General features: G+C 33.0%; 1 protein-coding gene across 1 annotated transcript; it reads left to right on the plus strand.

The window, feature by feature from the left end:
* Positions 1-9,280: 9,280 nt before the first annotated feature.
* Positions 9,281-13,696, plus strand: LOC103455647 (probable serine/threonine-protein kinase PIX13). Its single transcript, XM_008395232.4, has 6 exons — positions 9,281-9,488; positions 9,723-10,072; positions 12,187-12,322; positions 12,408-12,550; positions 12,827-12,950; positions 13,072-13,696. The coding sequence occupies exons 1-6, from the start codon at positions 9,428-9,430 to the stop codon at positions 13,491-13,493; spliced, it is 1,236 nt and encodes a 411-aa protein (XP_008393454.2). The 5' UTR covers positions 9,281-9,427; the 3' UTR covers positions 13,494-13,696.
* Positions 13,697-14,013: the final 317 nt, after the last annotated feature.

A 14,013-nucleotide genomic window follows, 5' to 3' on the forward strand; every position in this document is an offset into this window, starting at 1 on the left:
ATATCTTGCAATTAACATGCCACTTATTCCTAATTTAAATATAAAGTTTCGGGAGTTACCTTTTAAACAAAATCACTAAGGGATTGATGAGGAGTGATGAGAAGAATTTGAATAAATACCATATTAATCATCTTTGACTCTTTCTTGATTGAGCCGTTATTATCTGTTGTATGCGCGTGGGAATTCCGATATGTCTCGAGGATAATCTCGTCTTTTTAACCCAAAAATCTACGTATCGCCTCCATGATTTTTTGAATTATTTTTTGCTCCACAATGGCTTCAAGTGTGCTTCCATGTGAACATTTAGCCTTCCTTCATCACCCCTAACGATAGTTCATAATAATTCCATACCAAAACCAGAAATTAGATTAATTATGAGAAGTAGTTTGTCTCATTATTCTTCTTTCTAAATACATGATTTTTCTAATTCACGACTTTTTATTTTGAGCAAGTAAAGATGATAGTTATGACTTTCCATTGAACTTCCAGTCAGACAGATTTATGTATACATGCTTCCATGTAAACGCTATAAAATCTCAGCTTTCTGTCAAACATGAATGCATCCCCCTTGAACATCTTAAACTGATGTGCACTTTTTGCTTTGTCTCTTGCCCTAAATTTCAAAACGGAAACGGCAGCTGACACGAATTCATACCTGACTTTTGTTGTCCCATGCGTAAGTCAACTTCTGGTCAACCGGTCAAGCATGTAGGTTTACTTTTGTTAAGAATCTCTTCCACGTGTTGAAGAGAGGAAAACGTTGCATCTACTTATAAATAATGGGTGGAACCTTGCCAAATGATTTTTTGGTGGAACCTCAGGCTCCTTCAACCCCTTTCCTGCAAACTTGCAAAGAAATCGTATCGCCTTTTTTGCTTGGTGTTCTAGAGCACAGGACACTTCCTGACTTAAACACTACGGACTTTTATAACCGTTACATCTTCATTTTTCTTTACCTAATCTATAAGTTAAAAAGTTCTTAGTACTCTATATTCCGAAGCACCATAAAAAATGCATGTTTTAGTTCATGCTTTGGACAGTTGATTTTGGTCCTCTAAGGCCATCTCAAATATAGCCCACCTCTTAGCCCCTTTTTTAGGGTCCAGTTCCTTATTTATAATAATTGATTCAAATTCAGCAGCTAGATTTGAAAACATCAAATGGTAGTTTAACTAAGTTAATCAATCAAATTAAAGTTTAAACTTCAAACTAATAAATCATTCAGATGTTATGTTTAGCCTTTTCGGTTAGAGATGATACATAAATATGGTTTGATACTATTCATTTGAAAATAATTTTTTGAAGGTCTAAAATTCTGGACAGGACTATATTTAGCTATTTCGGTTGAAGATGACTTAAAGTTTTGGCCGGGTATTGTGTGCTAGCGTGTGGTTTTGCCACGTGCCATGCCCTGTTACGTTAAGTTGTGTATAACGTGCCAATTGCGGCTGTTTATGTTTTTTCTGCTTTTGCTTTAATGGCGACTCGGTTTGATTCACTCGGTCTGAGGAAGTTGTGTCGCTCTTCGGCTTTGATGAGCAAAAGTGAGTCCCAAAGTCAGTAGTCCCAATTTTATACGTTTTTGGAAACTCAAAACTCAAAAGGACAACGATCACCAGTTATTTTTCTTCCAAAAATGGACATATTACAATCCTTTCCTCTTTGTATAACTTAAATGATTAATAGGTTGAAATAACTTTTTTCAGTTATCGTTGATACTCTCTAATACATCTACAATCGACAATTTCTAAAGAGGTATTCATTAATTTCCCCCTTGAACTTGTGACCATTGACCAATTTCTCCCCTCAACTTTAATTTTGGTCAATTCCCCCCCCCCTCAACTCTCATAATTAGTCAATTTCTCCCATCAACTTTAATTTGGCCAATTTCCCTCCTCAACTCTCATAATTAGTCAATTTCTCCCATCAACTTTAATTTGGCCAATTTCCCTCCTCAACTCTCATAATTAGTCAATTTGCACCCTACTGTTAATTTTTTTTTAATTTTCCATCTATTCTTTTTTTTTTCTTTCAATCTTTCTAATAACTTCCAACAAAGTACTAAAATTAACATAAACTCACCTGCATAATATAGGGTAAAATGTACAAAAACATAATACAATTAGTATGTGATATGGGTTGATTATAAGAACAAGTTATGAATCGGGTTTAAAGCATGTAGAAGAAGAAATAATAATCATAAACTCATGGATCAGACCTATTTCAATCAAATGGGTTATTCTTAATAAGGAGTCGAAAATTATGAATTGACTAGTCATTTTTGCACTAAAATTCGATTCTCCGCAATTTACTTGAACTTAGCTTTCACTTTTATAAAGAAAATTGTATTCACATACAAAAATGTACACATCAATCCTTTTCGTTATCAATTTTGTATAGTAAAAAATCAAATAAAATTACTCCATACTGATTTATTATGACTAATAATACTATCTATGATAAATTATAAAATTCTAAATTTTAATCTATTTGTAATAGGATAAAGACATAGGAAAATGATTAACATACATCTTATTTAGTTTCTTACACACACTTGTTTAATTATGATCAAACTAAAAAATTAACAGTATGGTGTAAATTGACTAATTATGAGAGTTGAGGGGGGAAATTGGCCAAATTAAAGTTGAGGGGGGAAATTGACTAATTATGAGAGTTGAGGCGGAAAATTGGCCAAAATTAAAGTTGAGGGGGGAAATTAGCCAATAGTCACAAGTTCAGGGGGGAATTGATGAATACCTCATTTCTAAAATATAAGGTCTGTTTTTAACTACAACCACAATCACAAACGATTAATGCACAGTTGCCGCAATAGGTCAATAAAGACACTTACGCAACAAATTAAAAGTGAGATTTTGCAACTTTTGATTTATCTCAAAATAATAATTTCAACAAACATTCGACCGTAGGAGAACTACTACTCATTTTTGCTTAGGCGGAGTGAACTTACAAATCCCATGGAACATTACTATCTGAATTCATTTAAATCTACAAAATTTTACTTTCATGGCTCAAATCACGTATAAATTGTGCTATGCCCACATAGATGTTAAATGCATGGCTGGGACTGCTTTGCGATAGACTAAAAGTGTTTAAACTATGTTTGGTAGAAAAATTTCTACAATAAAAACACTTGTAACACAAAGACTTACGAGCTCGAATGCTTTCGAGTTCCCAACCAGCACCAAAGCCATGATTAATCGATTGTATAAAGTGAGGTCCGTGTGTCCCCTGCGGCAGGGCCGGCCCAGGCCCAGTGCAGGAGGGGCGACCGTCCAGGGCCCAAAAAAATTAAGGGCACCAAAATTATTAGGGTGCTATATTTATATATGTTTTTATAAGAGTATAAATTTATAAAATTTGATTCAAAGACACAGAAATTTAACTAGAAGTGGTGGTTTGTCATTTGAAAATAATAAGGTGGTCTTGGGTTCAAAACACCATGTGTGCTTATTTACTTTCCTTTTTTTTACAAATTTCTTTTTATAAGAGTATAAATTTAGAAAATTTGGTTAAAGGATCAAGAAGTTTAATTAGAAACAATGATTTTTGTTGTTTAAAATTAACAAGAGGTCCTAAGTTCGAAATGCTATGTGCATGTTTATTCTTTTCAATTTTTACAAATTTTTGTTTGGTTGGTAATTTATTTTTAGTTACTATCTAGTAGCTATGTGGGTTGTTATTTTTAAATATTCGTTTTAATTCAAGTCTAATCTTCAACAAAGAATAATACGTAGACCAAATTTGCAAATTATATGACGTGTCATCAAAATGTTTAATTTAGTGCCCATTCATTAATAATACATATCAATTAAAGACTCGAAAACATCATTATTTTTTAGTCTCATATTGACAAGATTAGTAAATAAGAAAAAAACACCTCACGATTTATTCAAAAACACATTCAAAGTTCAAATGGAAAACAAAACTCATCATCTATCTACTTGTAAGCCCGAAGTTTTTTTGTTTCCCTCTCTCAATACAAAATAAATTAGTCTTTCTGTGTTTCTAAATTATTGAGTTTGAAGTGTTTTTCTAAGTAAAATTTTTTCGATGTCTTATGTGTGAAAATAAATAATTTTCTTATATGAAATTAGGGAACTTTTTTTTACGTCGCCCCGGACCTCAAAAATCTCTGGACCGGCCCTCCTGCGGATTAAGACTGTTGTCTTGTAAACCACCTTTATAAGTTGAGCGGCCATGGAAGCAAAGTTACTTTTCTCTTTGAAAATTGAAGCGATGGTATTTGAATTTTTGGCTTAATTGCAGATTTGGTTCTTGAATTAAAAATTTGTGAATATTGGTCTTTGAGTTTGTTATAATGTGGAGCAATGAGTTTTTACACTAACTTATTAATTCCGTCCAAAATAAGGGTTTAAGGGGGCACAAAATGCATGAAAGTTCTAATGGATTTAGTAAAAAAGATCATTGCTCCACATTATTACAAGTTCAAGGACTAATACTCATGAACTTATAGTTCACGAACCAAAGTTCCAATTGAGTTAAAGTTGAGGGTTCACTGCTCCAAATTTTTTATTTTGGTAAAATATGTGCAAAGTTTATTTTTTTATTCTCTTATTTTTGCTTTGACTCCATGATGAAAGACTCACAATTACGAAAGGATAGTTCTATTCATACACCTATTTTTTTTATCTCACCGGTGTTAATTTTTTTACTATTAGTCTTCTTTAATTCATTCAATTTGACGGTCGAAAACTAAGAGAAGTGTGCGAAAAGTAAAAATAAATGTGTGGATCGCATTACTTTCACGAAATGAGGGACCATTGACATTGCTCTAATCAAGGAGATAATATATAAATAAGTAATATACGTTGTTATGAACTTATGATGTATTTGTAGGTTTTAGCATTCAAAGTTTCAAATTTTAAGGTATTCATTGTATTCTAATAAAAATAGCTACGGGGTACTCATTCGTATTTTTTTTATGGGGGAACATTTTTACGAAAGTTTTAAAGTCAATTTTAATATGTAAGGTATCAAAATTCGTAGATCTTCTCTGTAATTATTTTAAATTATTTTGATTTTAAAAATAAATAATTCAAAGTTATGTTTTCTTTTAGAGTAATGCTATTCATACCATATTTTTGTACCACATTTTCATACCACCTTAGGTGGCATCTGATGTGGATAGCCACATCATTTGAATTAATCAGATTTTTTAATTTAGTTCATTATTTAATAAATGAATAATTAAAAAAAACTAGTTAATTAAATGATGATTGTAATATACGATGAGTCTTTCTCCTTTATTTCCTTGGGTTTTGCAAATTTTTCAAATGGTGTGGCTGTCCTTATCAAATGTCACCTAAGATGGTATAAAAATGTAGTATAAAAACATGGTATGAATAACATTACTCTTTCTGCTTTTACTGCTGACTTGGGTGATGAGAAGGAACTGCACACAAAATTATAGATGTATGAATATGTGTCTTTTAATTGTTTGATCTACAATACCTAAAAAACCGGGAATTAGATTAAGAGTAATGCTAGTAAGCTAAATGTATAGATTAAATTTGTAAATTAAATGATGTGTCACCTATAAGAAATAAGCACGCTAATCAATACTTCAGTAATAGTTCAATCATCAACTTTCATGTCATATAGTTTACAAAATTTTGTCTACACATTTAGTCTTCCTAGCGTTACACTTAAATTAATTATGGGAAGTAGTTTATCTCATTATTCTCCTTTTCCAGATTCATGACTTTCCGAATTCACGACTTTTCATTTTGAGTAAGTAAACATACTAGTTATGAATTGAGTAATGCTAGTAAGATTAAATTTATAAACAAAATTTGTAAACTAAATGATGTATCACCTGTAAATTAAATGACATAAAAGTTCTACAAATTTAGTTGTCCTAGCATTCATCTTCCAGTCAAACAGACTCATGTATATATGCTTGCTTCCATGTAAACACTGTAAAATCTCAGCTTTCTGTCCAAGCATGAAACATGACTTCATTCCCCCTGGACGATCTTAAACTGATCTGCACTTTTTGCTTTGTCTCATGCCCTAAATGTCAAACAGAAAATGCGGCTGACACGAATTCATAGAAACTTTCGTTATCCCATGGGTGGGTTAACTTCTGGTCGACAGGTCAGGCGCGGAGGCTTGCCTTTACCTGCGGGCACCTTTTCTCCAAACTTGTGAAGAAATCATATCATCTTGTTTTTGCTAAAAAATTATACGGTGTTTCGAAGTATAAGACACTCTCTAATTAAAGTACTTCGATTTTTTTTAACTGTTAAACTTTAAAATTTTTATTTTTAATTAAAAATTCAAGAGTAAAAAATTTCGTGGTATCTTATATTCCGGGCACCAGAAAATGCATGTTTAACTTTGTGCTTTGGACACTTCGTTGATTCTTCGCATCTGGGGTTTTGGCCTGGGAGTGTGTGCTAGCGTGTGTAAAACGTGATACTTGCGGCTACTTGTAAACCTGCTTTTGCTTTGGTTTTATTTATTTATTTTTTTTTGAAAGGAGCTTTTGCTTTGGTTTTATTGGCGGCTCGGTTTAGCTCACTCGGTCTAAGGAGAAATTTTTAGTTGTGACGGGAATAAAGATGATACATTACGTGTTTTTATGCAAGTGATGGAAAATTTTAATTTTTAAGTTATTAACCTTTTAACACACATAACCGACCATGTATAGGGACACGTGATGTACCACATCGTGTAACGGTTACATTGAAAAATCTCTTTGGTCTGAACTGTTTCTATATTTTTTCTTCTTTCACGAGCAAAAGTAAGCAGCCTCAATATTATTCATTTGAGGAAACTCAAAAGCATAATGATCTACTGTGATTTCTTTTCCAAAAATGGACATACCTTTGTGTAACTTAAATGGTTAATAGATTGAAAGAACATTTTTCAATTATCATTCACGCTTCAAACAATCTAATACATTTACGATATGTAACATCTAAAATATAAGATTTTTCTTCAACCACAACTACAAATGATTAATTCACAGTTGTTGCAAGTAGACATATATAAGAATATAGCCTCTCATATAGAAGACGCTTACTCAACAAATTAAGAGCGAGTTGTTGCAACTTATTATGACTTACAACTAGTTGAAATCAAACATAATAATTTCAACAAATATACGACCCTAGGAGAACTACTAATCATTTTTTTCTAGGTGGAGTTACATATCCCATTGAGCATTATTATCTGAGTTCGTTTAAATCTACAAAATTGAATCTTCATTGCTCAAATCACGTATAAATTATTAAATTGTATTCCCCATATATACATGTTAAATGCATGATTGAGAATTTGCGATGGGCTAAAAGTGTTTTCTAACTACTAAAAATGTTTCAAACTATGTTTGGTAGAAAAAAAAAAATCTACAATAAAAATACTTCTAGCACAAAGATTTACGACACAAATGCTTTCGAGTTCCCAATCAGCACTAAAGCCATGAGTAATCGATTGTATGAAGTGAGGTCCGTGTGTCCCCCGCAGAGTAGGACTGTTGTGTTGGAAGCCACCTTTATAAGTTGAGTGGCCATGTATGCAAAATCACTTTTGTTTTCTAGAAAATTAGAACACTAGTCTTTGAGTTTTGGCCTAATTGAAGTTTTGGTCTTATAAACTGAATATCCTTGAGCATATATGGTCCTTGAATTTGTTATAACGTGGAGCAATGATCTTGTTTACTAACTTCGTTTGAACTTCTATCCAAAATAAATGGTTTAAAAGGGCGAAAAATAGATGAAAGTTTTAACATAGTTAGCAAAAAGTATCATTACTCTACATTAATACCAGTTCAGGGACCAATACTCATGAACTTTTAATCCAGGAAACAAAACTCCACTTAACTATAGTTGAGGGATCATTGCTCCAATTATCTCTGTTTTTAGTAAATGTATATGCAAAGATTTTATTTTTTATTTCTTATTTTCACTTGAGGAACCCTTGACATTGTTCTAATCAAGGAGATATGCTAAATAATATAGGTTGTTATGAACTTATGATGTATTTTTAGGTTTTAGCAGTCAAAGGCTCAAATTTTAAGGTACTCATTGCATTGTTATGGGAGCTATTTTTCTCACCAATTTAACCATAGGTGTATCGTAATTGTATTTTAAGGTATTCATTGTGTTCTAATTAAAGAAAAAAAAACATGCTCATTGTATTCTTTATGATCATGCACATGAAATTTGGTTTTATAATTTTTTACGAAACTTTTAAAATTAATTTTAATAAGTGATTTTAAAACTTCGTCGATGATCTTCTCTGTGATTATTTTAAATTTTTCTATATATAAAAATAAAAATTTCACACAGAATTGCAGATGCATGAATATGTGTTCTTGGACTGTTTGAGCTACAAAACCCTTCGTAGTTGAGGGTAAGAGAAAAAAAAACTTCGGTCAACCATTACAGGAGGAGTCTAATAAGTGTCAAGCCATTTCTTACCTATAAGCACTTGGCATCTATGTAGTCAACAAGAATAATAATCAAGTGCTCCTTCATTGGAGACATTTTTTAATGTATAAAAAACACAGCTTTGTACAATAAGTTTTATAATACATGTGTTTGATTTTTTTTTTTTTTAAGTATTCAATCACTTATATTATGACACGGTGGTGTTAAGGAAACCAAATTTTTAAACAAAATTTTGTAAACCAAATGATATGTTTTTTTTTATGATTTGATTGTTATTTAAGTGTTGATTAACGCGTTTATTTCTTATTGGTGATATATCATTCGGTTTGCAAATTTAATTTAAAATTTTGATATCCCTAACATTATCTAATAAGTAAAAGGCCGATGAAGAAAATGCCTATGCTGCTGCATGCAGATATAAAAGGGGTGTGATATCCACACACCCTATTTTACTTCTCACACACTTTTTTAATTTTCGGCCGTCGGATCAGATGAATTAAAGAAGATCAACGAACATAAATTATCAAGAGATGTGTGAGAAATAAAATAAAATGTGTGGATAGCACATCCCTATATAAAACTGTGCTGTCATAGGACGTTGATAATAACTGGGGGTTGACTGTCAAAATCGGTTAAATATTTCGTTTTCACAGCTGATGCCAAGCAAGTGAAAAATAGAAGGGTTTGGAACTTTGGATAAAAAGAAAAAGTGCACCAAATGGAATTAAGGATACAGCCAATTAATCCTTATGTTTTGCAATATGAATATTATAGTTTACATCTTTTTGTTAGAAATTAAAAAATGAAGCAACCTAGTGGGTTCGTGGCAACTCCCCAGTTGAGCAGAAAGTCCAACTCTCCAACTATATAAAATGCCAATTCCAACCACATAAATTCCACTTCCATTCTCCTCCTTCAAGATCTCTCCTTTTGTCTCCCAACCCTTGCAAAATTACACAGATCTTTTTTCTAGTTGACAAAATTGAATCATGGGGAATTGCTGGACATCTCATGATCCTCGTCCGAACAAATACATACCTTCAACTCCAGGTACAGTTTGCTCCAACACCAGACCACTTTAAACAAAAAAGGGTCATCAAAATTTTCACAAATTCATATTCACGTTAGGTTAGTTGGCCAGGGCAGTCTATCAGCCTTGCCGCCCTGGTACTCCAAGTTCATATCACCCTCTCGAATATCTAGAATATCGTATTTTCAGAAGAAAACAGTCATTGAATTTCATACACGGTTCATGCATATTAATCATGTGTTATGTTTTTCTAGGGACATCGGGAACTCACAGCAAGAACATATTATCAAACACAAGCAGCAGTGTAGGAAGAAGTCATTTTTCAGAAGCATCATCAAGCTCAAAAATTGAAGAATTACAATCACAACAACCCAACGGACGGATTTTGGAGTTCCCAAACTTGAGAGTCTTCACTTTTGCAGAGATGAAGGCTGCCACCAGAAATTTCAAGTCAGATGCAGTTCTTGGTGAGGGAGGATTTGGGATAGTTTTCAAAGGTTGGGTGGATGAGAAAACACTTCAGCCTTCAAAAGCTGGCACTGGAATGATGGTCGCAATCAAGAAATTGAACCCAGAAAATGGGCAAGGATTTCAAGAGTGGCAGGTATTTTTATTTATTTTTTCAACTTTGATTTATTATTAGGAAATTTTAATTAGTCAGACTCAGGACTAGTTGTTCTGCTATTTATTTATTTATTTTTAATTTTTGTCAAAGAGTATAATTTCTCGAAGACGGCATCTTTTTTAATTTTGATCATAACATGAATTTGGGTTTTATCCGAATTCAAATTATGAAGATTTTAAGGATTCTTATATTCTAGTAGTTTATTGTATATCGTGAAATTAAAAATTATTTTGAATTTTTTAATTTAAAATTAAATATAAATAATATCTAACGAAAACTAATTGTACAATACATAATAAACCAACTTGATATCAGAATTCCTAAAATCCCATCAAGAAAATCCTAAGGTAATCTTCATCTGATAACACGTCATGATTTGGCAAGCCAGCTACCTCACAGTATTTATTATTTTTTCAATTCAATTGGAGTTCAGCAGGACGCGGGCCCCACTTTAGAAGAAATATCTGTCGTTTTCTTGTTCTTAACTAATTAAGAAATAGAAATAGATCGTGAGCAAGTCATGAGGCCAACAGGATTCTCTCCTGTTCTTTTTTGGGAAGATTCGAAGGATAATCGTATTCATTTATTGTATAATTTTTGTTAGGTGCTGTTTGTATGTAATTTTAAATAAAAATATTTAAAATAATTTTTAATTACACAATTTACGATGAACGGATATGATTAACAGATTCCTGTAATTCTCATAAAGAGGATCCAAATTCATCATAAGGGAAGGGAATTGTTCGACGTGCTAAGATCAAACCATGAATTAAGTTCGGCCGAACTGAAGACGTTTACCCTTGTCAACAACATTGAATGAAGATTTTGTCGAAAATGTTTCTAACTTGCATTTGCATGGCAGATTAGAATTTTATCACAAAAATATCTCGATGCGTTGATTAATAGTAGAATCATTCATTATATAACTCTTGCACTATGCATTGATCATTACATCTTATTTATTCGAGCGCCATTTTTAATTCAAAAGTATGGGAAGATATATTTTATTTTGGTACAGGAGTGAGAAATTTAAACTTGCATTTTTTAGTTCCACACTTCACTAGTTTGGAAAGCACCACTTTTGTCATGACAGATCATATTAGTTGGAGTTCATATCTTCATCCCGTAACATGTCATGATTTGGCAAGCCTGCTACCTCACAGTATTTATTATTATTTCAATTCCATTGGAGTTCAGCAGGACGGGCCCCACTTTAGAAGAAATATCTGTCGTTTTCTTGTTCTTTACTAATTAAGAAATAGAAATAGATCGTGAGCAAGTCATGAGACGAACAGGATCCTCTCTAGAGCTTTTTTTGTAAGGATTCAAAGGATTTGTAAATTTTGTTTATTTATCGCATATTGTGTGATTAAGTTTTGTTAAATATTATTTGTGTGTAATTTTAAATAAAAAAATTTAAAACGATGTCTGATTACATGATTTACGATGAACGAATATGATTCATGGATTTCCGGAATCTGAGGATCCAGATTTGTCACGAAGGAAGGGAATAGTTCAATCGTGCTAAGATCAAGCCATGAATTGAGTTCGGCCGAACTGAAGACGTTTACTCTTGTCAACAACATTTGAATGAAGACTCTGTCAAAAATATCCCCAACTTGCATTTGCATTGCAGATTAGAATTTTATCACAAAAATGTCTGATGCATTGATTAATAGTAGAATCATTCATTATATAACTCTTGCACTATGCATTGATCATTACATCTTATTTATTCGAGCGACAATTTTAATTCAAAACTATGGTAAGATATATTTAAGTTTTGGTATAGAAGTGAGAAACTTAAACTTGTATTTTTTAGTTCCACACTTCATTAGTTTGGAAAGCACTTTTGTCATGAGAGATCATATTAGTTGGAGTTCATATCTTTCTTTAAAATCCCAATCCAAGTAGGTGGTGTGGTTTTAATGTTACATTGTGATTTGCTATGATGCTATCCTAGTTATACAATGTGGTTCACTGTCTGTCATGCCCCATAACCCTATTTCTTCTTCTTACATAATTTCTCAGCATTACTCTTTCTTTTGAAACTAAATATGTTTTTCTTCTCTTGATCATATTTGACAATTCAGTCGGAAGTGAATTTTCTAGGACGACTTTCGCATCCGAACCTGGTGAAGCTATTAGGTTACTGTTGGGAAGACAAAGAACTACTCCTTGTTTATGAGTTCATGCAGAAAGGAAGTTTGGAGAATCATCTTTTCAGAAGTAAGAAACCAATGTGAAACCATGGAACTTAGGATATTTTGCTTCTATACCATTTTGTTAACTTCAGAACTTTTGTTTCGAGCAGGGAGTGCGGGCATTGAACCGCTTTCTTGGGACAGAAGACTAAAAATAGCTATCGGAGCAGCTCGAGGCCTGGCCTTCTTACACAGTTCAGAAAAGAAAATCATCTACAGAGATTTTAAGGCCTCAAATATATTGCTTGATGGGGTTTGTACTTCTACCTAAGCGTTTCTGTCATACATATATATTACGTGTACTGCAGTATCTTTCTAAGAACCCACAACTGTAACCATCCATGTGATATAATTTTTTTTATACAAGCGATATTATTCTTTATACTAATCTGAATGGCTGCAGAGCGATTTGAAATTGGATGCATGGGGAGGATCACATCCACTCTAGCTAATGTAGCTACAGCGACTCTGCATGTATGTGATATAATTAAACTGTCTATTTTGTTAATCTCCTCTTTTATTTATGCAGAGTTTCAATGCAAAAATCTCAGATTTTGGCTTGGCGAAATTGGGGCCAGTTGGTGGAGAATCACATGTTTCAACTAGAATCATGGGAACATATGGTTATGCTGCTCCAGAATACATTGCAACAGGTAATCAATCTCTAACAAAAAAGGAGGATCTTTTGGAATTTAGATATGAACATTTCCTCTGTTGATTTTCACAAATCAGCTGATACATATTCCTGACATGTACTATACCCTAAACCAACAGGCCATTTGTACGTGAATAGCGATGTGTATGGATTCGGCGTTGTCTTGCTTGAAATTCTGACAGGGCTACGAGCACTTGATCTGAAACGTCCCAAGGAACAACAACAACTTGTAGAATGGGCTAAACCACTTCTACTGAACAAAAGAAAGCTGAAAACTATTTTGGATGTGCGGATGGAAAGCCAATATGCCTTCAAGGCAGCAATGCAGACAGCACAGATTACTGAAAAATGCTTAGCGCCGGACCCTAAAAGCAGGCCTTCCATGATAGAAGTCGTGGAGCAATTGGAACAAATTCAAGCAATCAAGGAACAACCAAAACAATCCAAACTTACATCTGTGCAAGCCACTTTTACTTTTGGAGCCAGTAAACAGTCGATTCGCCGTTCATCGTATCACTCTAGGTTTCATAGCTCTCATTGATAAAGTGTGATAGTGACACTACAAGGTGTATGCATGTTGACGTTCAAACATCAAATTGAGAATGTTTGAACATTCACTTTTCTTTTTATCAATTTCCATATTGATTTTTTATTTAATTGTAGCAATTGAATATTGAAATTCATAACAAATTTTGTTCTTGTAATCATCATTTGTGCTGAATTAAAGGATTGTTTGTTAAACCATACTATTAGTATTAGCAAAGCAGTTTATAATATGGGCTCAGATGGTTTCTTTTTGAATATTGAGCTATTCGGACCGTTCAATTTAAATTTTGCGGTTTCCATTCGCTCATCTTACTGGTCTACCTCACATACAATCTCTCTCTCCAACGCCAATATATGTCTCTTGAATTTTCCGGATTACTCGATCCACAGGCTCGGGAGAGTGAGATCCGTAGGATCTCAATCCGTTTTTTTCCAAAGCAATATTACAATGATCTCGACTCTTAAACACAGCACGAATCTATCAAGCTCCACGCGTCGATCAATTATTCGTCACA

The sequence above is a fragment of the Malus domestica genome, chromosome 02, assembly GCF_042453785.1.
Source record: "Malus domestica chromosome 02, GDT2T_hap1".
NCBI classification, from domain to species: domain Eukaryota; kingdom Viridiplantae; phylum Streptophyta; class Magnoliopsida; order Rosales; family Rosaceae; genus Malus; species Malus domestica.